Source organism: Calypte anna, chromosome 4B (genome assembly GCF_003957555.1).
Source record: "Calypte anna isolate BGI_N300 chromosome 4B, bCalAnn1_v1.p, whole genome shotgun sequence".
Taxonomy (NCBI): domain Eukaryota; kingdom Metazoa; phylum Chordata; class Aves; order Apodiformes; family Trochilidae; genus Calypte; species Calypte anna.
Window position 1 is genome coordinate 7,116,642 of NC_044249.1, and position 27,463 is coordinate 7,144,104.

The 27,463-nt window shown below is 44.2% G+C and overlaps 1 protein-coding gene across 4 annotated transcripts in view; it reads right to left on the reverse strand.

The window, feature by feature from the left end:
• ZNF827 (zinc finger protein 827) overlaps positions 1-26,240 on the reverse strand; it is a 97,620-nt gene extending 71,380 nt beyond the window's left edge. For all 4 annotated transcript variants that reach the window (XR_003987580.1, XM_030450759.1, XM_030450758.1 and 1 more), the window contains exon 1: positions 25,975-26,240. Coding sequence is in view for 3 of the 4 variants with exons in the window: in XM_030450759.1 (XP_030306619.1) it covers positions 25,975-26,017 (43 nt within the window). In the remaining variant the exon portion in view is untranslated. The remainder of the gene's footprint in view (positions 1-25,974) is intronic.
• Positions 26,241-27,463: the final 1,223 nt, after the last annotated feature.

Sequence of the window (27,463 nt, forward strand, 5' to 3'; positions counted from 1 at the left end):
TGCTTGTCACCCTTCATTTATGTTAAAGTTTAAAGACCATCCAAAACAGAACTTAGTTTAGCTGAAAAAGAACAAAACCAACCAAACAAACACAAGTTGGTTTCCATGCAGTGGTTACATCTCCTTTCCAGTAACTGCAACACACCCAGTCCCTCCTGAGAGCTAAATGACAGTGTTTAAAGCACTGTGACCTTGGACTGCTCTTCTTCCTGACAGGTATTCAAAGTCATGGAGACATGATCAAGGCTTTTTGCAGATCTTGCTGGCCGCTCAGAATGTGGTTAAGAACAGCAGAAATGCTAGGAATAAATTCATGTTATCTTCCCTTGCCAGATACCTCTCACATGTTTTGCTTTTAGACTCAATGTCCCAAGCTGCAAAAGCATCTTTGTAATTGTACTAAGCAAAACAAAAGGATTTAATATAACCCTCCACTGACATTCTTGAAATAAGTCTGTCCAGTATATACTGTACCTGTGGTCATACCTTATTCACAGATTCCCTATTTAATTCCAGCAAATTATAAAACTTGGAGAGAAGTAGATGAATAAAAACTTAAGATTTATAGTATTGCTTTGGTCCAATGAATGATATCTCTACATGACTGTAGAGTTATCAACATACACTCTGAAAGTAAAGACTTATCTTTTTTTACACATTATAGAGAATATGAAGAATAGTCTCTCAGATTAGTTGATTTTACTCAAGACTCTGGAAAAAAAAATCACCAATGACTTAAGAGCCCACAATTAAACGACTCAGTTACCTTAGATTAGTAACTCAAGCAGAAAAGGGCCAACATTTTTCCTATTAAAAAACCTAACCAACCAAACAAAAAACCCTAGCAAAATCCAAAGCACTTAACAAAATATTATTTTGATACTATCCAGTTAACATCACAAACACATGAAGATTAACACTAACATGTGCTAGAGGCCAATACCACACACATTCAAATAAAGAAGACAGATGCTAATCAGTTAAGGCAGCACTCATCCAGGTTAAGGGAGGACTGCATGCATTCCCTTTTCACCCTGGGAACATTAAAAAGTAACTTGAGGCACATCCATACAGTTGGGTGCACTCAGATGAGAGATCAGTCCACTCAGGCCAGTTTTGGATAGGAAGACAAAAGAGCATCTTACTGGCACTTTGCCTGAACTGACAGACCAGGAGCAGGGTGCATCCCCTGGGACACAGCCTAGACCTGACCCCACTACACAGTTTCTGAGCCAGAGCAGAGCCAGCCTGTGTCCTACCACTGCACCATCCATATGTCTGCTTACATCTGTCTGTGTTAAAACAGTCCCTCCTCCCCCCTGCAAACCCTGCTGTCCCTGTGACTCCGCTCCACATCCATAAGCAGGATTTTCCCTCATTCAGAAACTCATGCAAAAATTACAGAGAGATACTTAACTGTGAATGGTTACAAGAGGAAATGGGTTTCTGGTTTAGAAAAATGTCCAGCTTACTACATCTCCAGACTCAGTTCCTTGCCACATACTTCAAATTCTTAATTGATATTTTTCCCAATCACAACAAGCCTTTAAAATTTCAGTTAAATAACACCATTTTACAAATCTCTCAATCTTATTCATCCTCTATGCACTGGAAATAAATGATTCCTTTCCACTGCACCATTTTTTGCTCTGAACACAGAGGTAACATTCTACAAGCACTTGCACTACCTATCCCCCTCTCTAAAGTTGGTATCTCAGGGAACACTCAGAGTAGCTGAGGAACAGGACACTGATATCTGAAGTTGATGGTGAGGATGGAAGGAAAGGAACTATGCCTGCTATGGCATAGCCACAATACAGCTTTCTTCAACAGTAACTACACTCGATCCAAAAAAAGAAGGTACCAACAGCAGGAGAGAGAGAAACTTTTTCCAGACATGTACATTCTGCATTAGTCTTGCCTATATGAGAAGCAGCCAACAAACATTTTACTGACAGGGAGCAGCAGGAGTGCAGTACTCTTCATTTCATGGGGGATGATGTGACAGAGAGCAGCCCTGCAGGAAGGGACTTGGGAGGACTGGTGGAGGAAAAGCCAACAGTGTCTGCTCTTCCAGCCCAGAAAGCCAATCACATCCTGGGCTGCATCCCAAGCAGCATGGCCAGCAGATCCAGGGAGAGGATTCTCCCCCTCTACTCTGGTGGGTCCCCACCTGGAATACTGTGCCCAGTTCTGAGGCTGTCAGCATAAGAAGGACATGGAGCTGTTGGAGCAAGTCCAGAGAACGGACACAAAAATGATCAGAGGGCTGGAGCATCTTTCCTATGAAGCTGAGAGGCTGGAGTTGCTCAGCCTGGAGAGGGAGGAGGCTTTGGGGAGAACTTAAAGCAGCAACTTCCGGTACCTGAAGGGGCTACAGGAAAGCTGGGGAGGGATGGTTTACAAGAGTGTGTAGTGATAGGATGAGGAGTGAAGGTCTGAAACTAGAGCAGAGTAGATTTAGGTTAGTTTAGGTTAGATATTAGGAAGTTCTTCACTATGAAGTTGGTGAAACACTGGAAGAGGTGGCTTAGAGAGCTGGTGGAGACCCCACCCCTGGAAACATTCAAGGTCAGGCTTGACAGGGCTCTGATTAACCTGATCTGGTTGGAGAAGTCCCTGCTCATTGCAGGGCAGGTTGGACTAGATGACCTTTAAAGATCCCTTCCAACCCGACACATTCTATGACTCTGTTCTATGATTTGAAGGCTTGGTATCAAGCCAGCATTTCCCTCCTCTTTGGGTAGCGCAGGGAGAGCTCTGCCTCCTGTTGCTGATCTACCTGTAACCACTCAAGCACCCTCCAATCTCCAAGCAGTCTCTGTGACTAAGGGTGAACTCCCTTTGCAGGATATCTATCCCAGAAGCCAGCTGGTTTTGTTTGTTTGTCCCACCAACACAGTTTCTTTCTGTACCCAGAAACCAGACCTCTAACTGCTGACAGAGTTCCAATTTTCCTCTTCTCAGTAATTCCCTCAATACCCAGCCCACAGGATCTGAAGGCTGTGAAGTTAATGCTGACAAAGCCAGCACTGGTGTCTTACCACAAGCTGTGCCAAACCTCCTTTTAAACACTGGTGAATTGGTTTAGAAGCATAACAGTGAAGCCTGGTGATTTCATTTCTAAGCAGAGCAGCCATTCAAGGCCTTCAGGGAAGGATTTTGATTCACTTTGACTTGTGAACCTGTGAGTCTGAACAAGCTTGAGAACTCAAGGAAAAACCAACCCAATCCACCAACTTTCCTATTGCTTCAAGGTAAATAAAACTTTCCCTCAGAACTCAGAGGCTTCATGGGACACCAGACCAGGTTTGCCTGAAACAGAAGCCAAGCCCTATGAGTCAGCTCTCAAGAACCTTCAGCTGGTTTTCAGGTCTGTCACAGATCTGCATGACATGTTTTTCCCTTCTCTTGCAACATGGCTAAAGACCTCCAGTGAAAAGTCCTTGAAAGCTAGGAACAGAAATGTAATATCACATTAAAATTTCTTCTTTCCACCATAAACATGCCATAGTTTATTACTAGAGAGTTTCTTACAAACATTGAGCTATTTGCATTACATTTCTATTGCAGCCTGAAATGCTAAAGATGGGTAGGAAACCTTATGAAGTTGCAGAGCAGGAAAAGATAACTTCAGAGTTAAGGGTAAATTCTCACTGACTTAATTTGGAACAAGACCTGGCTGGGAATCTCTCCAACTTTTACAGAGTAATCACTCATTGGCTTGCCTTTTCTCACTATGATTCAAGAGCTGAGACTTCTCAATGCTTCTCTTTCCTGATTTTCATGGCAGTGTTGGATGGAGAACTGCTTCCCAAACCATTTGCAACTGCAAGAGGCCAGTGGAAGTTAGATACGTCCTGTGTGCTTTGGGACTGCCCCACCAGAGGAGCCTCACTCAAGGACTTCTCATGCCTCTCAGTGATAACAAAAGGCACCAAGGTGCCACTGTGCAGCTGCTGCCACTGCTGTAGCCCAATACCAAACGATTTCTGGCAAAGCCACAACTGTGTGCAGAAGCACTGTTGAAAGAAGTGTCAGGCTCCTCTGCTTGCCCACTCATCTGCTTCTTGTCAAATATGGAGAATCTGTTCCCTCTTCAAGAGATCAGTTTGACAGAAAAATCTTATTGATCCCAAAGTTTGTTATTTCACATGGTAAGCATCTGCCCTTTTACTCAGGGTGGTGATTAGAGTTTGACCCCGATATCAATAGAAACGTAAATATTAACTTACCCAAACTACTTGTACCTGAAAACTGGGAAAGACAAGCTTGTTTGTTGATTTATACACTGACCCAACAAATACAAATGCTGGAAAGCTTAATTGTTCCCATCATAATGTAAACATGCTATTCCTAAAAGTGGCAAGTGTGAGATGATCCACAGTTTCACTTTGTGGGACTTGGAGCAGAGAAATATGAAAGTAGCAGGCTAGAACAGAAGCACATGCATGTTCCCAGATCATGCACATTTCCACATGCAGCACATGGAAAAGGGAAGATTCTCCCAAGTTGTGGCACTGAGCAACAGACATGGGTAAGGACACCATTTGGACCAGAGATTCTCTAAGAAGAGGCTACAGCTAAGGAACTTACACCAAAGACACTGAATCTTCATGCTAAGTGGGGCAAAATTTCACTTTATTCATTCAGTGCAATGAATAAATTAAAGAACTTCAATACAGAATTAACGTTGTAAATTCATATGCTACAGTGCTATGAAACATATGGAAATTGTAATTATGGGATTGCAGGATGAAAATTAAAACAATTAAAAAAATAATTGCAAAGAAATGCACACAGGAAAATTGCTGATGAGATTAACAAGATAAATTGCCCTAAGTTCAGCACTTACATTTCAAGAAAAATCTGGGGAATCTACAGATCAGGATTTAAAAGAATAGAAGAGTCGGACCTCATTTCTATTACCTTGATATCAAATATCTTGATCTATATAAGAATTTCAGATATGATCATTCAAGTTTGTGTACATCTAAATAAAGTTACACTTGTGTTTGTTGGCTATTTGGCACACAGGTCATCTTCCTAAGTCCACCTCTAATGCCTGTCACAAAGAACTGTCTGTATTATACTAAACACTAGAACTATGTCTACTGAAAGAGCTAGCAGTGAGTAATAGATTTACACTAGGGAACTGAGGAGCTCTGCAAAGATAGCTAAAGAATTTAAGAGAATGCATTAAACTTAAATCAAGCAGAAAGCCATCCATAAGGAGTTCTGAGGAAACACAGCTTGACTCAGTTGAACAGTTTAAGACCAAGTAAATAGGCAGATGCATCAAAAATAAGGCAGAGACAATAGCTGAGCAACCTAGAGCCTAAACTTGTGTGACTTTTATCAAGAATAGAAAGAAAAGGGGAATAAATGGAGAGAAGCAGCAGATTAACAAGGAAAAGATCAAACAATCATTACAGTTGGAAAAGAACTCTCAGACCAGTGAGTCCAACTTTCAACCCAGAAAAAAACCCACCAAGCCCACTAGAGCACGTCCTCAAGTGCCTCATCTACATGTTTGGTTTTTTAATACCTCCAGGAATGGTGAATCCATCACCTCCCTGTGCCAGTGCCTGACTACCCTTCCACTAAAGAAATTCTTCCTACTACCTAGTATAAATGTCTCCTGGTGCAGCTTCAGGCTATTTCTTCTCATTCTTGTTATTTACTTGGGAGGAGAGGCCAACATCAACCTCACTACAACCTCCAGGTAGGGGAATGATAATGCCTCCCCTCAGGCTCCTCTTCTCCAAACTAAAACCATCCCAGTTCCCTCAGCCTCTCCTCACAGCACTTGTTCTCTGGACCTTTTGCCAGATTGATTGCTCTTCTCTGGACACTCTCCAGTACCTCCACATCCTTCTTGTAGTGAGAGGGACCCAGAACTGAACACAGGATTCAAGCTGTGGCCTCACCAGTGCCAAGTACATGGGGACAATCCCCTACTTGGTCCTGCTGGCCACACTGTTCCTGATCCAGGCCAGGATGCTGTTGGCTTTCTTGGCCACCTGGGCACACTGCTGGCTCATATTCTGCCAGCTGTTGACCAGCAACCCCCCGGTCCTTTTCTTCCAAGAAGCTTTCCAGCCATTCTTCCCCAAGCCTACAGCATTGCATGGGGTTCTTGTGACCCAAATGCAGATGATAGGGTATAAAAGGGTGTGCTTACCTTTGGCCTCCAGGATAGTTTCCCATGTCTGCCTTAGAACCCTCAACTGAGGGTTAGAGATCATGTCACAGGCCAAAATTTGCTTTTCTTGCAGTCCATTTCAGAACACCATAATTTTCTAGGTGCTGTGGCCTGGGTTCTATTGTGACTCCTACCATCAGCATCATATCCAAATAACAGGAGATTCCCATCACATGAGGGCTGCACATTCAAGAACAGAACACAGGCCCACAACGTCTCCATCTTTGCTCTGCAATAGTCCAGGAACTTCTGTCCCTTAGAACTGGAATACAGAAGGATGCTCACTTCCTTCAGCCAAGCCCCCTAAGTACTACTGGTGCAGAAGGAACTGAAATTTGTCAGAGACTGATTTCTAGCCTGGCAGAACCAAGTTCTAATGGAACAAGGAAAGCAGAAGCTATACTGAAGGAGTTCCAGGGTGACATTAGAGGAGAGGAACTTGAAGTCCAAACAGCAAATGGCAAATTCAGTGAGAACTATCAGCCACAAAAGTGTCACATCAGAATTCAGTGCGGTTCAGGTAATACAGAAAAGAATAAAGGAGCCAAGGACTGGATACTGTAGATATCTTTAGGTAAACTATGTACACTGTGTAAGTGCATCATTTTAGCCATGGTAAAAATTACAAGAGTTTACTTGCTAGTAGCACATCATTTTCTAATGCACATTGCCTCTGGGTGACAGCTTCACACAAACCCTTGCTGATTTCAGACAGGTACCACAGAAAGCAGCATGGACAGACCTCAAAATGGCACTGATATCTGACAAGTCTGTTCTGAAGTATCCTACATGGATTGCTGAGTTTAGCTGCTCACAGACTATTCTTGTTGTATTTAAGCTGGTTTTTAAGCATTTCAAGTAAGAGTGAATATCATTACTTTGTGCTGCACATCCTCTGTGGGTTACCACCCCCATCAGAAGATGGGGATGTGTGTGTTGTAGACTACCTCAGAGAAGCTGGCACACTGTGCACTGACACCCCACAGGCACCCCCTCTAAAAATCACTTATGGCCACATCTGATCAGACTATACATCCAGAGCAGCAGCCATGCTGACTTTCCCATAGGGATGCTTGCAAGAAAATCATGATTTTAATAAAGACACAGAAAGCCTGCCTTAACACCTCCTATGACATCAACAGCAGCAAATAAAACCTGAAAGTCACAGTTACATAAACAGTCATGTGCTACAGTGCCCTGGGTCCCTCATTTTCCCTTCATGATTTCTGTGACCTATAATAGGTAAGCAGCACAGGGAGTCACTGTCCTTTTTGAATGGAATTTCTGGCTCACTCACTTATCAACAGGATGATTATTCAACTCTTGACCTCATCACAAAGTGGTTTAGCAGTGTTGCTGGTGCTTGAACCAAAATTCTCTACTGCAAGCTGACCCAGAGAGAGCAGCACAGCTGCAAGAAGGAACTGCCAAAAAGCCATAGCTCTGCTGTCTGTCCTCCCCTGTGCTTAAGTTAGGTGGAAAGACTCATACAATTAGACAGGAAAAGAAGCCCTAGGTGGGACTCTGTATTTCAGCTTCTCATCTTCTAAAATAATGATTTTCCTAGCTGGAGGGAGGGGAAAGAAAGGTACAGCTTTTAAAGACAAGGCATATATCTCCTCTGCTTTTATCACTCACTTTGAAAAAACCCACTTTTAAGAAAACCTCAGAATATTCACCCAGCAGTTTCTCTAGTTCTGCTGTTTTAAAAAAGGTCTCCAAGATGAGCAAGATTAGAGAAAACTCATTACCTTGCAGTAACTGAAACCCTTCAAGATGCTTTGCCCATACACACAAACAACTGTGAAGGTACAGCAGTACCATGCCTTCAGGTTTGCCAACTGCTAAACAACCCCAAAAGGTCAAAATGCACAAACAGCACCTCAGTTTCCTCTCAAAGGCAGAATCCAGGTGTGATGGGCCCTTCTGAGGAAGGAGAGAAGCAGGATGGATTACTGAAAAAGCTTGTCACAAACAACATAAAATTGTCTTTATTTGCTTTCCCTCAAAGGAGAAAAACTGAGAACAATTTTGTTGTAGATGAGAAACAGTGATCTTTTACTTTCACAGCCACAAGCCCCAGAACGAATGTGTCAAGTGGGGTTTCATTACCTGCCAAAAGGTCCTTCTTTTACTAGCTGAGCATCCACAGAAGAGGACAGAAATACATGGTTGCTTTAGAGATGAGCAATCACTATTTGATGAAGTTCCTTGAGGCTGTTGACTGACGTTATAGTGAGGACCTTATAGTGACAACAAGCCTGATCTCCCCCCAAAAAGAAGTTCTTCAAAAGATAACTCCTATAACAGTGGATGTTCAACATCTTACCACCAAGAAAGATTGGCTATTTGGGTTCTAGGCATATGGTTAGTAGCTGTGGTATCAGTGTTTGAGGAGTGCTGCTTCCACTTGGACCCAAAGATATTAAGCACCAAATGAACAGATATTAGAGTTAAAAGACACTGTTAAGGTGACAAAAGCTCAAGACTGACATTAGTGGTGGTCCTGTGCCCTCCCTTACATTTGCTCTGTTTAACTGCTTGGCAAGCCAATTTCAACTCACCTGGCAGAAAAGCAGCTACTCTGTGAAGAAATCAGAACAAAACTCATGTGAAGGAGGCAAGTGTGAGGACGAGGGAAAAGGAGTCAACAATCTGAGCCACCTCATTCCTGAGGTCTTTTGGGGTGCAGAGCATATCGTATCTTGTCCATGGAAAACACCAGAGGATTCTCCCTCCCATCCCAAACCTCTCAGGAAAGAGCTGGCCCGTGCAGTCAGAACAGCTACAGCAGCCAACATCTTGCAGGCTGCTTTAGAAGCCTTATCTGGGACACCTGCAGATGGGTTGGCCACTGTAGACTCTTTTGATGCTAATTATAAATTTTTTCCCTAGAACCAATTGGCAGCATTTTTCTGGGAGAAGACCAGGAAATAGCATCTTAGCAGTGAGGCCCAGCAATCAGCAATCCTAAAAAGTAGGTGGAGAGAGCAGTATGTCTAACAATGTAGAAATGAAACTCCAAAAAACTCTAGTGAACAGTTTGGAAAATCCAGCTACAACGAGAAGATCTCTAAATGAGGAAAATGAGTTTCACCACTAGATCAGATTATCATGGAAGATAACCACATGAATGCTAAAAAGTCAATATAGGTATCCATAATATTTTAAAGTCATCTTTGAATGACAATTAAGTCAATGAATGAGATTTTACTCCTTTGGCAAGTCATTAATGAGATCTTTTTAAAGCTGCTACAGAACACAGAACTAGTATCTCCATTAGGAAATTCTAAGCAGAAACATAAAACTGCCTTATCTTAACCATAGTCTATCTGCAAACCAGAGGCTCAGTTACCCATTTCCAACTGGCTACTTGCTTTGTAGTAATGTGTTTCTAGGTCATGGTTTTCTATTTTATATTTGATGTAAAAGACATCAAAACACAGATTTATTTATTTTTTTCTGATGAGACCCCAGGCTGCATTTATCCCTGGCTTACAGAAGTAGAAAAGAGAGAGAAGGAAGGAAAACCATGGTCAGACAAAACAATCACTCTGAGCTCAAGCAGTGAATTAACACATTGCTCTGGATCTATCATCATACAGTTCTGTTTGGGTCTTATGGAATCAAAGATCCATTCACTTGGACAATTCTGATTGAGAAAATGGAAAGACCGTACTATGTTATTAAGATATCTAAAATTAAAAAAACATAATAACAACCTCGCTTCTTTATACATTTCACTCCTTGGAACAGAACGGACTTCAAGAATGGAGGTGGGCACATGGGAATAACTGTGAAACTGATAAAAACTTGACCTAAGACCTAGAATAAAATGCTCAGATGTAAAGGAAAAATATCAATTTTCAGAGAGAAAATGCTGCAAGACAAACCTCTCTTAGGGCACAGCACTCCAAGGTCCAAACAGGTGTTCCAGCAGAAACTCACCAGTAGTGCTCTGAGTCTGTTGCCCTCAGGACTGGTCAGCCTGGCTCGGTGCTACTGCTCCAGACTCGACTGACCTCTCTGCTGGCTTGCTCAGGACTGAGCTGAGCCTCTGCTTCAAGCCTCACCTTTTATTGGCCCCCTAATCCTGCTCATGCGCAGTGGGAGCCCGCCCTAATCAGGCACAGGTGGGCTTGACACAAGCTCATGCCCATTACCTGGTAATTAGTGGCACCTGGTTGCCTCATTTCACTACAAGAAAATTGAACAGCTCAGGTAGGACCAGTAGAACTCCTTTTTGCATTCCTTACAATGATTTTTGGTGCTGTGATGATCAGTCTCCAAGACAAAGACTTAGCATAAGACATGGTTTAGAGAATATATCTGTGACTGGATGGCTCAAGGTATTTTAAAGTGATTCTTTTTGGCTGTCAGTGGTTTTCACAAGGCTTTGGGAAACAGCAGAAGAAAACTGGAAGAAGCACTCTGAAAAGTGTCACATTTGTGCAGTGAGTACTTCCCAAGAAAAGAAGTATCTGTAGTAAAACTGAAGTAAGGCATTAGGCATAAGCAGTACACTTTCTCATATAACATTTTGTATGATTTAGGTGCCAAAAAAGGCAGGAAAGCTTTGCTTTCTAATCTTTGTTTAACTTGGTAACAAATAAAATTTTGGTGGTAAATTCTGTTTTGCATACCTGTGTTCTCTGGTTTTGAGCTGCATTTATAAACTCCTTACTCTTACCCAGGGCTTTCTATCAGTAACATTTCATCTTAATTAAGGCCTGCATCTGATCTGTCACCTCCCCAGAACTGGCTGCAGTGATAGAAGTCTCAACTCTGTACTGCGACAAAAAGCATCTTCATTGTCTGAAATGTGCTGCAAGCACAGCCACAACCCCAGCAGGAAAAAGTAGGCACAAGAACCCTCACGTGTTCCTCCCAATTTACAGCAGCCAACAATAATGTGATCTGTTTATGCTATAAAATGTTGTGATTTATCCTGATTTATCCTCAACAGAGTCATGTGCAACTCATTTGAGTCGGGCAAGTCATTTACAACTGACAGGGTTACCACAGCAACATGATTTTAGTCACCCTTACAGCTGGAAAGGAAGGAGATGAGAAGTTGCAAGTGTCAGTTCAGCCGGAGAAAGGGGCTGAGTGAAGTGAGGGAAGTGTTCAGACATGCCACTTGGTTGCATACAAACATTTGCAATGAAAATAAATAACTCCCTGATCACAACTGTGATAAGTGATAGCTATAAGTAGACAAAAAGTTCTGACGTTACCAGAAAGACTAAAAATTAACCTAAAAGCTCCAGGAAAAGGTCATAAAACACCTATGCTCTGAGCTGTGCTGTGGCAGGGCAATTCCAGACTTTCCTAGGGAACAAACCATTGGCCAAAAGGCTGATATCAAAGCACCAAAGCCACACTGGCTCCTTTAGGATCACCTGCTCCTTTACCCATTCATTTCAAGGAGCTGCCCTCGTGTTGTACACACTGTATAGGATCACACCCTTAAGCAATCCAGAGTAAATTTACCATAACTACCATGATGGCTTGGGAAAAAACTGCCTGCTAAGGTTGATAAACCGGTCAATCACCTGCTTCCTTGACTTTTATTCTTGTGTAAATGTTTTCATCCTCACATTACCAGTACCTATGAGAAGACAATATGTACGTTGCCAAAAACAACTATTTAAAATGAGAGCAAACCCTTAATTACTATAAACAAGACTACAACACTCTTATTCAAAGAGAAGTGTCTAAACACCAAAAGGATAGCTCCAGAAAATAAAGCTCCTGTGCTCTCATTATTTGAGGCTGCTGACTCCACATCCACTCCTGCTCTGTGCAGGACCCTCAGTGCCCCCTCAGCCCAACTGAGCACCACAGCAAGACCCCCTGATGTCCTTCTGTCCATGTCCTCTGCCTGGCTGAGCACATATGCAGGGCATGAAGCTTCCAATATCCCCTCAGCTCCTCCTATGAAATCTACACCACCTTCCTCCCCAAGCCACACCTCCCCCTGCCTCTGTAAAATAGGAAGAAATCATTAACACACAAAGGAAGGTAGAGACAAGCGAATACTTATGAAGCACTGCAGTTACTTACTTCATCTTCAAGAGAGAGATGCTTTAGCACCCCTGGTGGGAATCTAAAGAACAGTCCAACTCTCACAGGTTCCAGGCCAGGATGGGAAAGCCACATAAAGCAATCATCCTTGCCAGCAAGTTAGTTTGGGCTCGAAGCAGAGTACTAAATTTACAGCAGGGTAGATGTACATGATTGCAGGTAAAATTTCCCTTTCCACATTTCTTCCCTCACTGGTAATAGCCAGAGATTTCCAGGAAAGCAGAACAGAAAATACCTGACTAATGACACAGAAGCTGAATCTAAAAGGATGATGAATCACAGAATGTCTTTGGTTGGAAGACACCTTCAGGATCATTCAGTCCAACTTTGACCAACACTGTAAGTTCACCTCTGAGCCATGTCCCTAAGGACCAGGCCCACATGCTGTTTAAATACCTCCAGGGCTGGTGACTCCACCACTGCCCTGGGCAGACTATTCCAATGTCTGACAACCCTGTCAGAGAAAAAATATTTCTTAATATCCAACCTAAACCTCCCCTGCCATAGCTTGTATCCATTTCCTCTGGTCCTGTCACACACCACCAAGGAGAAGAGGCTGTTTCCCTCCTCACTCCAACCTCTTTGAGGTAGTTGAAGAGAGCATAGTGGTGATATAGCATCTTTTTAGCTCTACACACAGACATTATTAAATACAAAGGACTGTGCAACAGATCTGGTTTCCTTTATCCCTTCGAGAGTATAATCAAATTTTGGAATTGAGAAATGGAGAAGTCCCACTACAGTTTGTACAGGGACAGACTAGCTTGAGCCAGCATGGCTTCAGTACTTGAGGGAAGTTCTTTAGAAGGTTTCAGCAGCACTGTAAAAACATACAGCACCATCCAAAACATACTTAGTCATTTCAAGGAGCATATTTTCCATAATTTTCCCCACTTATATCTGTTCCTCTGGGGGCCAACCACTCTACCTCAAACATTGCTACCTTGGTTTCCCTGAGAAACTGCTGAGTGCATCTTTCCAACAGGACATATAATTAGGATTCAGGCTCCCCTCAGGATGAAAATATCTTTTTTGTTGGGTAACACACAGCCAGAACAGCAGGCTGACTCCCTGGCTTGTAGTCCTATGTTTTTGTATAGAAAAAAACAACAAAGGAAAAGAAAACAGTATTTCCTTGTCATGCACAAGGTAATCCTTGAGAGCACTTTCTGATATCTAACCACCACAGAAAATAGTCCAGAAGACACTTAGCTGAAAGAGTGATCAGAAGCCCTACAGAAGAACATGGTATTTCTGATCTGCTTTCTCCAGGACTACTGGCTCTAATTTCCCCAGTCAGGTCACCAACGTCAGGGATAATACAAATGGTAACCTTCACTTTTCCTCTTCTCTCCAATGGATTAAAGACATGCTGTGTCTTCTCTTGAACCAGTTCCAAATAACTTCTCATTTTATTAACTTCTGAAACTGCCAGTAGTCGTCAGGGAGTGACACTGATAAAGTAGTGTTATTACCAAAGTGAAAAATGGATACATCTCTACTTTCCTCCCTTTCCTGGCCAATCTTCTCCAGCTGGTCTAAAAATTACCATAAATATTGACTAGCAAAGGGTGAAAAAAGAAAAGAATTATCAATGATAAAAGCAGTGATTATATCACAAGACTTTTGGAGAATTAGTCCATGCCACTGTAGTCACACTACACATGGATTACAGATAAAACAAAACAAAAAACCAAAACCCAAACCAAACAAAACAACAACAGAAAACCCAAATAAAAAAGCTGTACATGAAGCTCTCGCAATAGGTATGAAGAATCTCTGAGGAGATTTTCCTGTTGAGTCACAAGAGAAAAGAAAAAACAACAAACAACAACTCAAAAATATGGAGATTCTGTGTCTTTAAACTCTCCTGCTGAGCCCTCTAACATTCCCCCAAAACCCAGAGAGCCCCAACAGTTTTGTCATTGTCGTCTGAACTCTTGGACCCAAAAACTCTTCCAAGGTACACAGTTATAACTTGCAGCACCAGTAAAACATCAGGAGAAAAATGTTGCCATGCCAAAGGGAGATTTTCACCTCCTGAGCACAGAGATAACCCAGCTAGCTTCTAAGGAAAGAAGGAAGAACTCAGCCTCTCTCTCCATCTCCCTGTCTCTTGCTGCAGGAGGCTGTCTTGCTGCTCTTCATATAAAGAACATATTGAAGTTTGAAAAACTGTCAAAGCCATGGTTGCATTTACCTGCCTTGCTGATGTGATGTATTGTTGTACATCCTGACCTATACTTACTTTGACTTTTTTGGTCGGCTCATTATTTCCTTTTCCAAGCATGAGTAAGACATCACCACTTCCCAACAGCTCCAGTGGCATTCTGGCAAAAACAATTAATTCCACTTGATTCAGGAGAATTGCTACTGCTACATATTCAATAATCCAGATGCTTCTGTTCAGTCTGTGCACAGGCCCAGGTTCTCTCCTGCAGGACACATATTTGGCAAAGCAAACACAGCATGGGCATTGCACATGCACCAATTTACCCTGGTGCCTTCCAGCCTAGGCTCAGCCTGGAGCCTGGCTTATCAACAGCAGATGGAAATGCTGGTACCTAGCAATAAGGAGACCCAAGTGTGTCCCAGCTGTGGCTTTTTTTCTGCCCCTTCCCATCTCTGATTCACGCTCTCTTCTAAGTTTCAGTGATATGAAAATGTATGAATCAACAGTACTGTTCCTCTCCTTGGAACATCCCCATGCAATGAGGATCCCCATCTGGGAAGGCCAAGGCAACTTCAGGACCTCACTGGCAGCACAAGGGAGATCAGAGAAGGACTGTGAAGCTGGCCCATTGCTGCTAATAAACACTAAGTCCTAGTTTATAAGTAATGTTAAGTGTGAAGTAATCGTAAATTATTCTAAATATTGAAGTCGAAAAGGTAACAGCAGCAAATACTGTGAGCTTTCTTTCCCTTTTCTCAAAACATGGAAAGAAAAAAACAAAAAAACCTCACATTGACCACTCAAAACACTGACTCTCAGAAGAAGACTTTTAAAATATATGGAGTGGTTGCTGTAGAACACATTTATGGTTCCAGTGATCAATAAAGTAAAAGAAACAACAAAACCAACTAGAAATCCCTATGCCACCTTAAAATGTGGACTGCAATAAACAGAACAGGGGGAGCCTCAGTCAAGCTGCTCCAGTGCCTTTAATTATCCCTGTTGTGTTTACAACCTCTATCAAGGGGTCACAAAGTGAAGGGAAGAGCTCACAAACCCTGTGTATGCCAATAGCACTGTATATAACAAACCACAGCAGGTGACATAGACCAGTGCACCTGCTTTAACAAATATCTCCATTGGTTTTCACTAGTTGCTGTTTAATTTTGCTAAATGCAGCTTCTCCTGCTTTATTTTTGGTAAATTTAGTTAACTGCTCACCTGAGGTGCTTTCTGCCCTTCAGCTTTCCAGATTGTTCAGAAACAGAAGATTAAAGTTTCAGATACTGAAATTATTTCTTTCTATAAGTGTCAAAGAACCTGGTTCCCCAGAATGTATTTTTTCCTCTCTCCCAAAGTCAGATTAAAACATAGCAAATTATATTCTCAGTGTTTCTAATTCCTCCCACAAGGATGATATTATGGTAACATATCTAAGGGAAGCTTCAAGAAGTGTTTGTTTTGTCCTGCTGTGTTTGCTACCAAAGACAGCTGCTTTCTCTGTCCCTGAGAGGATTGCTTGGGGTTAACAAGCAAAGCCAAATAAGAGAGGATTAGGAAGCTACTGGTAGTGGTAGGTGAACACACAGAGCAGCCCTTTCCATGCAGAACAGGCACTCCCCACTCAATTTAAGGCATTGCCTCAGTTTTCCACCTTAAGAAAAGTCAGAGATTGCATAAGTAATGTGCAAGCACTGAATAAAAAGTGAATATTCTTGAAACCTTAGCTTATTTTAAAGGAAAAAAAAAAAGATTTATTTTAAAGATTTTTTAAAGACAAAGATTCTGTGCCAGTCTTCTAGTAAAAGAAACTAATGCTATGGCTACTTAGGGCACAGATCCAACATAAATGGCAGCAACCTGTTTCAACCTTCTGCCCCCAAATCCACCTAAAACTCAGGCACAGAGCAATAGCTAGAAGTGAAGGGAGAGTTTTGTTTTCACATCCATTCCATTGCTAACATTTCTGCTGAGCAAGCAACCAGGTGTGCCCATGGCAATGGGACTTGACTTTATTTTTTCAAAGTGCATTTCTTGGCTGAAAAATCTGTGGGCTTTCCCAACACTTCTCATGCAGGTTAGCAAATGCCTTCCAAGACAACAACTCGGATTCTCATGAGACTATGTCTGTACTAAACAACACAGTGCTATGAAGTGATATCTGAGCCAGCCTGAGCATACCCACAAGTATTATAGCTGAATTAACCTGGGTAGACTGCTGTGATAACTGCCTCCCATACACAAGGTAGCTTATTTAGAGCTTGCTTTGTTATCTCAATGTGGCACAGCACTGTGCAGGAAGACAATATAAACAATTATGGTGAAGTCTATTTAGACCTTTTGGGCAATGTAAAAGTACCTCAAGGTGGGCAGAAGAGCCCTCTTCAGAGCTATTTGCTGTGCAAAGAACTCCCTTTGGCGAGGCAGAATTGACAAAAGGATTATGTCAGCCCTTCCTTTCCAGAACAAGGGGCAGGGTGAGAGCCTGGGGGGCAGCAGCAATTAGAGCAGCTCTAGGCTGTTATGCTTACACTGGTGCCTGAAAAGGGCTCTTCACGGGCTCAAAGTGCTAGAAATACAGAGGGAGATAAAGGGAATTCCTGCTCCAAACACAGATAAGGGCACGGGTCTCCTCAGTCACCAGTTGCCAGGTCTAGATTTGGCACCGTGGTCTATGAGGGGAGAGGCTCTGGCTGTGCTTCCACAAAGCAAACACAGTCACACCACCAGCTGCTATCGAAATCCATTTGCCTGCCACCCTCTCTGCTCCTCACCCACTTTTCACTGCATCTAGCTGTGGAAGATCTGTTCTTATTTTACTTTTTGAGAATATTTTTTTAGAAAGATTTGTACTAGACAGGTCAAAGTGAAGTCTACAAGTAGCTTGCAAAGAATTTGTGTTCATTAATGAAGTCACACACGGGGATCATTCATTAAGCTAAATACACTCTTGTTAAAGCCATCAATTCTTTTAATGCATTTTTCTAAAGGTACTTGAAATTTACTTTTTAAGAATTAACCAGAATTCTCTTTTTTGTCTGGATACAGCATCTTACAAATTCTAACTCACACCAAGACCCAGGGCATGTCCAAAACAGTCACTTAAAATAGGGAGTTGTAATTTTAAACTAAGCTTGTGCCAAATCTTCTCCCTTACAGAAGCTTTCAGATAAAACTTAAGACCATACAGAGAAGAATCCTTTGTACCTGCATAGTAAGCAGTGCAAGAAAGGAAAACTACATCCAAGCAGGAAACCCCAGATGAGGGCCAGCAGAGCTGTGAACTCTTCTTGAGGAAGGGAATCCCCCGAGACAGGACCATGCAGAATTCAAAGGGATGATAACAGCACCTTGCTTTGAGTTGCTTTAGAAACTCTGTTTCTACCCTTGTGCGAGAGCATCCCAAATAAAACAAGCAAAATAGTGCAGATCTCTGAAACCTAATTTTGCTTTCTGAAACTGCTGATTAAACCACTCATTACAAGATGTCTGTCACTTGGTAACCCTTTCATTTTTAATGCAATTTATTCTAAATGGCAACTAAATCATCAGTCTTGCATAAAACCCCTTCTCTTGGTCTTCAGTACCATCAGGACTAGCAATTCATTCTTCCCCAGCTCCCATTCCCACTGCCTAAGTACCAAAAAGGAAAGGACTGTTTATGCAGCCCAGTTTGTCTTCCTTACTGCATATTTCTCAAAAAAATTCCTAATAATTCCTTTGTGATTTCAAATGAATCAAACATGGACTGTGTGAATACTTAACAGGCAAAACATGCTTGTCTTAATGTTAGGCTTAACTTGGGATTCTACAACTCAGTGTAATTACACCACAAGCAGGAAATCCCTTAAAAGGCAGGAGAAACTTTAAGGAATAGAGCTAACCACTAAACTGACAGGTCCAGAATGAGCATTCAGTGTATTTGGAGTTTAGACCAAAAAGGATACCAGCCTGTAAATGCTACTGAAGGTAGAGGAGGAAAAGATAAATTATCTGTGGAAGCAGAACACTCCTGTAAGTGTGACACTAAGTTAGCCTGTAAAAAAGAAAATCTAAAAGACAAGTTGTGTTGGGAATTTATGGATACATGTTGCTAAATCCTTCACTGAAGTAGGGACAATGTGTATATATATATATATATGTGCAGAACCAATGCTGGCAACATGCATCCTTTTTACTAAAGTATAACTCAAGTCTGAGTTTCATTATTTAATTATATTTGAAACTACATATACTATATAAAAATACTTGGGAAAGGGAATATTAACCACCTTTTAAAGTTGTTTTTAGTCTTTATTTATTTATTTTCTCCTTCACCTCAATGCCATTTATGCTCCAATAAGCCCACATCATTTATCACACAGCATAGAATTTTTTTTGAAGTGGGATATGAAGTTTTATTTTGGGGCAGAAAGAGAAAGGAAGAAAACTCCCCCGACCTCCTTGAAAACTGGATTCTATTACATACTGCTGGCTACTTTATAGTCCAGATTTTTTGCATGTTTTTATTTTTGTACTTTACCCTCCATACATTCTGAACCCTTTGTATTACATAAACTTAAATGATACAAATCATATGCCATGAGTGGTAAATAAGGCCAAAAAACCCCAGTATACTACTATACAGGACAAAATATTATTTTAGAAGACACACTCTGCAAGCACGACTCTGGAGTAGTTTAACAGCTGTAAAAGTGAAAGGATTCCAGGCATAAGCCATACAGGTCCTCCCAAACCATCTGATATAATGTCTATATTGTGATTTCTTTGCTATGTGAAAGGAAAATAGTCCCCCATACAATGGTTCATGACAAATCACATGTCTTGTGAAGCTTCATGTTAGAAATTGTTTTAACTTCCAAAAAGGCCTCTTTTGTAGGTCATGCTCTCATTATCTTGCTCTGGGATCTGGTGTGATTAAATTATAGGAAATTGCTAATACTTCACTTTGAACAAGCAGCTCCTCCTGGTTCTGTTTTTTAATTTTTTCTAGACTTTATTCCTCCTACTCCTGCCTTCTCACATATGAAAATGACAACAACCACTCTTACAAAGATTAAGTCACTCTCTTTTTTGATGTTTCAAAACTCAGAAGTAAAACTCCATTCTGTCTGCATGCTTTTCTATTTCCCATTCCACTGCTCTACCTGCAGCTTTTTCTGTTTGGCCAGTTAAAAAGTCTGTGGTTTTGTTCTGTGAGCTTTTGCACCTCTAGCCCCTCTAAAATCTAATTTTTAAGTTCCTAAAAACTCAAATAACTTATTGAGCAAAATGCTGATTTTTTCATAGTCTGATTTATAGTCCAGTGAGATTTATTTACATTTTGTACTATCAGGAGACACTAAGACACAGTTCACCAGTGAAAGGCTTTAGACATTGATCATTGAATGACTTTACACAAGTGACTTAGTTTGTATAGTGGAAAAAACAACAAACAAAAAAACAACCAACCAAAAAAACCCCAAACAAGAAAAAAAACCCAAAAACCAAACAACATCCAAAAAACCCCCATACACATTTAAAGACACAGAAACCTTCCATATCAGAAGGAATCCCCATGAAGGGCAAAAGGTATTTCTGAAAAGTCTGTGGTAACTTCACTACCACAACAGGATGAAATGAGGACAGTGTTTTCAGGTGCAGTCATGCAAATGCTACTCCATCCCTGGGAAGGAGGTTGTACATTTGAGAGGTGCATGACAGTACCATCAGGACAACCAGGATGACAGTAATGAAATTAGTGACCTAATCATACTAAGAATAATAATTTTCCCTATGTGGATCCTCCTGTGGACAGTGAGGTATACCATGAGCCCTGCAGTGGAAAAAGGTTAAAAATAGGAAATAGAAAAGATGTTAAAAGCTTCCCCTTGAACATGCAATGTCTGCTAGCCTGGTAGTAAACTATTAAAGAGAAAGATTCCTGTTCTTTGCAAAAGTCATCTGTTGTGGAGGAAACTCTCAAATACTGAATGGTAGTACAGGCTTCACTGACATTGGGAAGTCTTTTGAAAAACCCATCCAACACATCCTCTCTTGTCATCAGAAAGTATCAAATGAAGCAAGATGCAGATGTAAAAGAGAAGGAAGCTCTAAATCACTGTTAATTTACTTGTTCGACAGTAAATTACATTCTGATGTAATTCAGAAATAAAAAAAAATTAATAAAAAGCTTCACAGACTTTAAGATGTTTGGGGTTTTTGTTTTACAATTAAACAGCTGAACATTTTACCACAATATCTTCAACATCTAACACCATACCTGATCATGAAAGCAAGGAGAGTTATGCCCCCTTATCATCATCTAGTTTTTTCATATTGAAACTAATATTGTCCCTGTTCTGCATCTTCTCCTTTAACAAAACAAAATTAACAGAAAATATCCTTGCAGTTTGTCCTACATTAAACACATTCTTCAAAAAAGTACAAGTAGTACTTCTCAGAACTTCTCAGAGCAGCATCTAATTCTGCCTGATAATCTGTATGATGCTCTGCAACAAACATAAGTATTGTACAAATGGTGCTGTGGCATTCATCACAAAGTGCATTGCTTACAAGCCCCTCAGACACAATCAAACCCGATTTTATTGATTGCTACACTTAAGGCAACATAGTGGTCTAGATCTTAAACATTTACTTGAATGCCTCAAACCTTCCCAAAACTTTTACTTTTCAGGATGAACTCCTTCAAGTCGCATTTGTGCAGTTTAGAGGAAAGAGACTTGCAGAAATTCCCTGGAAAGAAAATACTGATGATGTAGAATGGAAAGGCAACAAGGCAAAGAAAAACTGTCTTTATACATACATTTTTACAAGATTTTGATGCTAATTGAATAGCTGAAGAAAAATATCTAAACGTTGAAATAGTTTAAGGGGAAAAACCCCAAAACCCTAATACACACATACTAAGGAATGAGCAAAAGTCCTTTAAACATTCCAGTGAAAATGAGTTGACTTGTCTGAGGTAGTTGCATCCAAAAGTAATCATAAGAAATATACACTGGGAAAGTTCTTAATTTATGGACCTAACTTAGTCATTGTAAACGGAATCCATGCTGCTGTAGTTTGGGTATGAATGTGGCATTGTCTATCCAGGAACGCATCAAGTCCTTTCCTCATTCACTTGTATTTTAAATTAAAAAGGATGCACCTTTTCTGGTATTTCACACAGTGTGAGTGAAGCCATTCTGCTGGCATCTGTGACTAAACAGTTCCCAAAATCCAACTCCCTCACACACAGAAACTCTCCCTAAAATAGGTGTTAGTATCAGAGTCTCAAATCCGCCTGATTGAACCCTGAGGTTCATCCTGCTTTGAGCAGGGTGTTAAAACCAGATAACCTCCCAAGGACCCTTCCAAACTAAATTATGTTGAAAACAACTCCAAAGACTGGAAGCTCAACCTTTACTTTGCCCTTTTAAGCAGATACCAGCAAAACTCAGTATTACTGCATCTAATACCATCCCTTTTTTTCCTTTAACTGAAGTGTCCATATTTAGGATCTCCCTCTAAACAAAGTTAAATTGTTGCTACAGCCTGATACATCTCTAGCAGACCTCCTACAGGGAACTTCTGCACCACAGCTCCCCTGTGGGCAGTGCCCTCTTTGTGAAATTATCTCTACATTTACATGAGGGCTGTCCAGTGAAGTCAATGGACAGGAGTATGAAATCAGGGTCCTGGTCAGCAGCAGCTGGGTCCTGTCACTTCAGGCAGTGTGCCAGGGCTCTTCAGGTGCATTTCATGAGCCAGCAGTGTGCCCAGGTAGCCAAGAAGGCCAATGGCATCCTGGCCTCTATCAGGAACAGTGTGGCCAGCAGGTCCAGGGAAGGGATTCTGCCCCTGTGCTCAGCCCTGGTGAGGCCACACCTTGAGTCCTGTGTCCAGTTCTGGGCCCCTCAGTTTAGGAAGGAGATTGAGGTGCTGGAGCAGGTCCAAAGGAGGCAACTGGGCTGGTGAAGGGACTCAAGCACAGACCCTATGAGGAGAGGCTGAGGGAGCTGGGGGTGTTCAGCCTGGAGAAGAGGAGGCTCAGGGGAGACCTCATCACTCTCTACAACTCCCTGAAAGGAGGTTGGAGCCAGGGGGGGGTTGGGCTCTTTTCCCAGGCAACTCTCAGGAAGACAAGAGGGCAGGGTCTCAAGTTGTGCCAGGGGAGGTTTAGGTTGGACATTAGAAAGAATTTCTTTACGGAGAAGGTGATCAGACATTGGAATGGGCTGCCCAGGGAAGTAGTGGATTCTCCATCCCTGGAGATATTTCAAAAGAGACTGGATGTGGCACTCAGTGCCATGGGCTGGGAACTGCAGCAGTACTGGATCAAGGGTTGGACTTGATGATCTCTGAGGTCCCTTCCAACCCAGCCAATTCTATGATTTTATGATAACAATTTATAAAAAGTCATTTAAGGCCTAGCAAACCCTGAGGACAAGGCTTCCTGTCTAAGCTACACCGGAGTCCACAGGACTTGCCTGACCAAGTTACATTTGCTCAGTTACATTGTAACATTAGTAAATGATTCCCTCTATCAACATCTTACCATTCATTTCCCAAATAATTGCAACAGAATACAAAATATCACTGAGGTTCAGCAAGATGCTACACCACCGAGGTGCACTGGAGAGCATCCATGCACCAGTAACAACCTGTGGCATCACTTAGGAGAGAACTGGAGCATGATACCCACAGTGGGGCAGAAATAATATTAGCCATAAGCATTAGCCATCTTCTTCCTAGATTCACATGGTGCACTCTCCATCCTTCAGCCATCATTACCACTTCAAAATAAAATACACACACTGTTCCTCTAAGAAATGTATTGCTAAACCCAACTGAAACTGTAAAAATGAATTTTACACTGAGTACTCATTAAAACAACACGTTGCTAAAAAAAATAAATAAATGTCACTATTTATAGCATTTGCACATTTAATCCAATAGATCCCAAGGAATTTTCTTAATATGCAGGACTGTACGCTAGAATATTTCTGCAATTCTTCCTGCATTATCTACTATTATAACTACTAGTGTTATCAAATAATAGTTTTTAACCCAATGCAATCTAGTTGTAAAAGAAATGAAAATAAATAAATCCTGTTAAAAAGAAGCATTTGTGTGGGACACACAGCACGTGTGTGCATCACGCATCATGAAAAAAACTCCCATGGATCTAACTAAAAAAAAAAAAAATTAATCCCAAAGAACTGCAAATTAGGCCGTGCGTTTAAAACAAAACAAAAAACAAACCCCCAAAAGAAAACAAACAAACCAAAAAAACCACAACAACAAAAAAACCCACCACCCCCCACACGTAAAAAAAACCAAAAAACCCCACAAACAACAAACAAACAAAAAACCAGAAGCAACCAAAACAAATATCACGGGCACAACTCGGTTTGCACAAGGAAGGCAATTGTTCCCTGGCCCAGAAAAAGCCGTGACTTCCCCCGGCGCGGGCGGTCAGGAGGTCGGGGCCGAGGGGAGGCTGAGGCGCAGGCAGGGGCAGGGCCGAGCCCCCGCCGCCGCGCAGGGGAGCGGCACGGCTGAGCGAGCCAAAATGGAGCCCAGGTTTGATGTCAGCCCGAGAGGCAGGCGGAGGGCAGCCCGCACCGGGGCGGGGGCGAGGGCAAGGTCAGCCGCCGGGCCGCCCGCCCCGCCAGCCCCCTTTGCGCCTCCCCGTTCCCGCAGGGATTCTCCCGAACCGGGGAGGGACGGGGTGAGGGGGAAGGGGAAGGCTGCGCTCGCCCGGCGCCCCCCGCCCCGCCCCTCTCCAGGGCCACGCAAGGCCCTGCGCGCCCGGGCTTGGCCCCTGCCCCCGCCCGCTGCAGAGGCGGGCGCCGCGCTCCTGCCGCCTCCCCGGTGCCAGCCGCCCCGGCCGGCCTCTGCTGCGAGAGGAACCGGCGCCGGGGCTGCCGGCCCGGCTGCCTAGAGCAGACGGACCGCAAAAGGGCTGTGGGGAGGCAAGCGGCGAGAGGAAGGGGGGGAAAAAAAGAAATCACCACCAACATCCCCTCCCCAGCGAGCCCCACCATAACTCAAGCCCTTGACTGGAATCCAGCGGAAAAGGAGAACGAAATATTTGCGGGGCTGCAAGTGCTGCCCGCTTGCCCCCATCTTGGTCACCCCCCTCCCTGCGCCGACACCTCCGGCCCGCCTGCCAGTGCTGGAAGGGTGGGGGGCAGCGCTGCCCCAACCCCTTCGCCCGCATAGCGCAGGGGAGGACGGGCCACGCTCCGCCCGCAGCGGCCCCCCCCCTTCCCGGGTAGGGACAGGGACTGGGGGCCGAGGCCGCCCCGGTGAACTCCCGGTGACCGAGCCCGGCTTCGGCACTTCAGCTCTCGCCCTGCCCCGAGCCCGGCGCAAAGGGGTTGGAGGCACGCTCTGATCAGATGAGCCGGAGACAGTCAAATGACCCCTCCATCCACCCCCAGCTCTCCTTAAACCAACCCTGGGGCCAAACAGGGGCAGGGTATTTTTAGGTTCCTTCCCCTCCGCCTCCCTCTCGATAGCTGCCGAGCGCTTAATACAAGAAGGGGGGAGAGCGAACGGGAGAAAAGTTAACTGTTTTGCAAAGAGGGGAGAAATAGGCAGGGAGGGGGGAGGGAGAGAGAAGGAGTAGGGCAGGGTGAGCAGTGTCAGGGGATGTGTGTGTCTGTGTGTGTGTGTGCGTGCGCAGGGGGTGCCCGCAGGCGGAGGATTAGGATGCACTTTAGCCCTGTGCTCTGCTGCTCTCGTCTGGGGCAGCGCCGCCGGAGCCCAAGTCTCGCCTGACCCTTCATTTCACTGCGGCCAGGAGGAGCCCCGAGCCCGCCGCCGCCTCTCCCTGCTCTGCAGGGACCTCGCCTGCCACGGTCTGCCTCCCCGCCGCCCCCTCCCCCGCTGCTGCCGCCGCCGCCGCCGGCGGCCCGGGCCCCCTACGGGATGGCCGTGGGGTCGGTATGGGGGTGCCCCCGCCGCTGCCTCTGGCCCCCTCCGCGGCCGCTGCCAGCCTCCCCCCGCTCCCGGGCCGCCCAGCCCCGCCGCAACCTTTAGCCGGGGACGGACCTCTCGGCTGGTTCCGCACAAGACGACAGCAGCCGCTTCCCCTCTCGCCGCTCTCCCCTCCGGTGCTAGACCCCCTCCCCACCCCAATAAAACAGACACCCCCCCACCCCCCTCCCTCCGGCCCCAAAGAGAAACCCACACCGCCGCCCCCCCCCCCTCAACGCCCCCCCTCCCAGCACAAATGCACAATCACGGGCGAGGGGAGGGAGAGGGAGGAAAGGGCGAGAGACGCGAAGAAAGAAGGGGGGAAAGGAGAGAGAGAGGAAAAATTAAAAGGGCACAAGGCTGTTCATCACCAACATGGCTGCCTTAGCTCAGACCTAAAAGAGGAATAACCCAGGCTGTGTCTTTGTCAGTTTCACCTCTGTAACCCTAAACTAAAGCTCGAAACGACGGAGGCGGCTGCAGAGGGGAAGGAGACGGGGAGAAGAGGAGGGAGAAAATGGCAAAAAGAGGGGGCACTTACGTGAAGAGAGGCGCTTGGGCTGCTCCTGCTTCCTCCTGGGCATTTTCCCCCTCTTTTTTCACATTCTCCTCCTTGGTTTAACGGGAGATCAAATAAGACCGGGAGGGGGGTGTGCGTGTGGGGGGGCACAGACAGGCACAAAGCCGAGCCCCCCGGGGGAGCTGCTAACCGGGGTGGATTTTCCCTCTTCGCCGGGGGAAAGGGGGCTGAAGCCGATTTTCCCGGAGCCACCGCGAAGGGCTTCCTCTCCCCCTCTCTCTTTTCTTTTTCCTCTTCCCCCCCACCCCCCACCCCCAACCCGGTCGTGCACCTGGCTTGTCCCCGGTCGCAGTATATCCCTCAGCGGCCGGGGATGCGTTCCCGGCGGGCGAGCGGTGGCCGGTCGCCGTGCCGGGGCGAGGGCTGGCGCGGCGGTGCCGAGGGCTGCGCCCCGCGCTCCTCCCGGCCCCTAACTAACACTAACGCCGGGATCAAAGGGCAGCGGCGGCGCTCACGGCTCGCCCGCGGGCGGCAGGCAGCGAGAGGCAGGCAGGGACACACACACACGGGCACACACACACGGGCACACGGACACACACGCACTCACACACACACACGCTCGGGGCCGGTGCCCCCCATCCCCACCGGGCGCGGCGCTGGGTTCAGGAAGAGGATGCGCTGACCCAGTGCTGCACCCACTCCCAAACCGCTCTTAACAATTAAATGTTAAAATAATTAAAAAAAAAAAAAAAAGGAAAAAAAGGAAAAAAAAAAGACTGGGGGTGTGTAGGGGGGGGGATTTGTGGGGCTCGACCATTCCCTCGTTACCGGTGGGAAACGAAATAATAACGACAAGGCTTTTTAAAAAAATTAAGACGTTTTGCCTTCCTATACTAGAAAAGACAAATTGGACTGGTACAAAGCTGACCCCATAGAATGTCCTGGATGCGTTCATCTTTTCCTCCAAAAAGCACAGGGGACAGAGGGGATGATTGGAACTGAACTTAGGGGTGAGGTGGGGTGAGGTGTGTGTGATTACACACAGCTCCCTCCCTGCCAAACTAAGTTAACAAAATAAGCAAGGAAGAAAGTGGGCAAGTTGGGATGTGGATGTGCTGCTCCAGTATCAGGTTCTGACAGTTTCTAGTGCAGGTTTTCAGAAGTGGAAAGAATGCAAGCAACATGAAAATCACAACTCCTTGAGAAGTGAGTGTGGGGAGGGGGAGAGGAAATCAAGATTAGGTCACCCCTAATGGTTGGCTTCACTGCCACATGATACTCCTACAGTGCACACAGCACTCTGGACTTCTGAAATTTACTTTTTTTTCTTGCTGTAATGCAGGTAGATGAAGCTTTATCCTAAAGCAATCCCAGTGTGCATTATGAAGCCAGGACAGCAGTTTTCATTAACTGATCCATACTTTCATTACTTTACAAATCACACATCTTCCTTCAAAGACAGACATGAAGGTGGGGGGGAAAAAATAGAAAAAGGATCGGGTCTCACTAA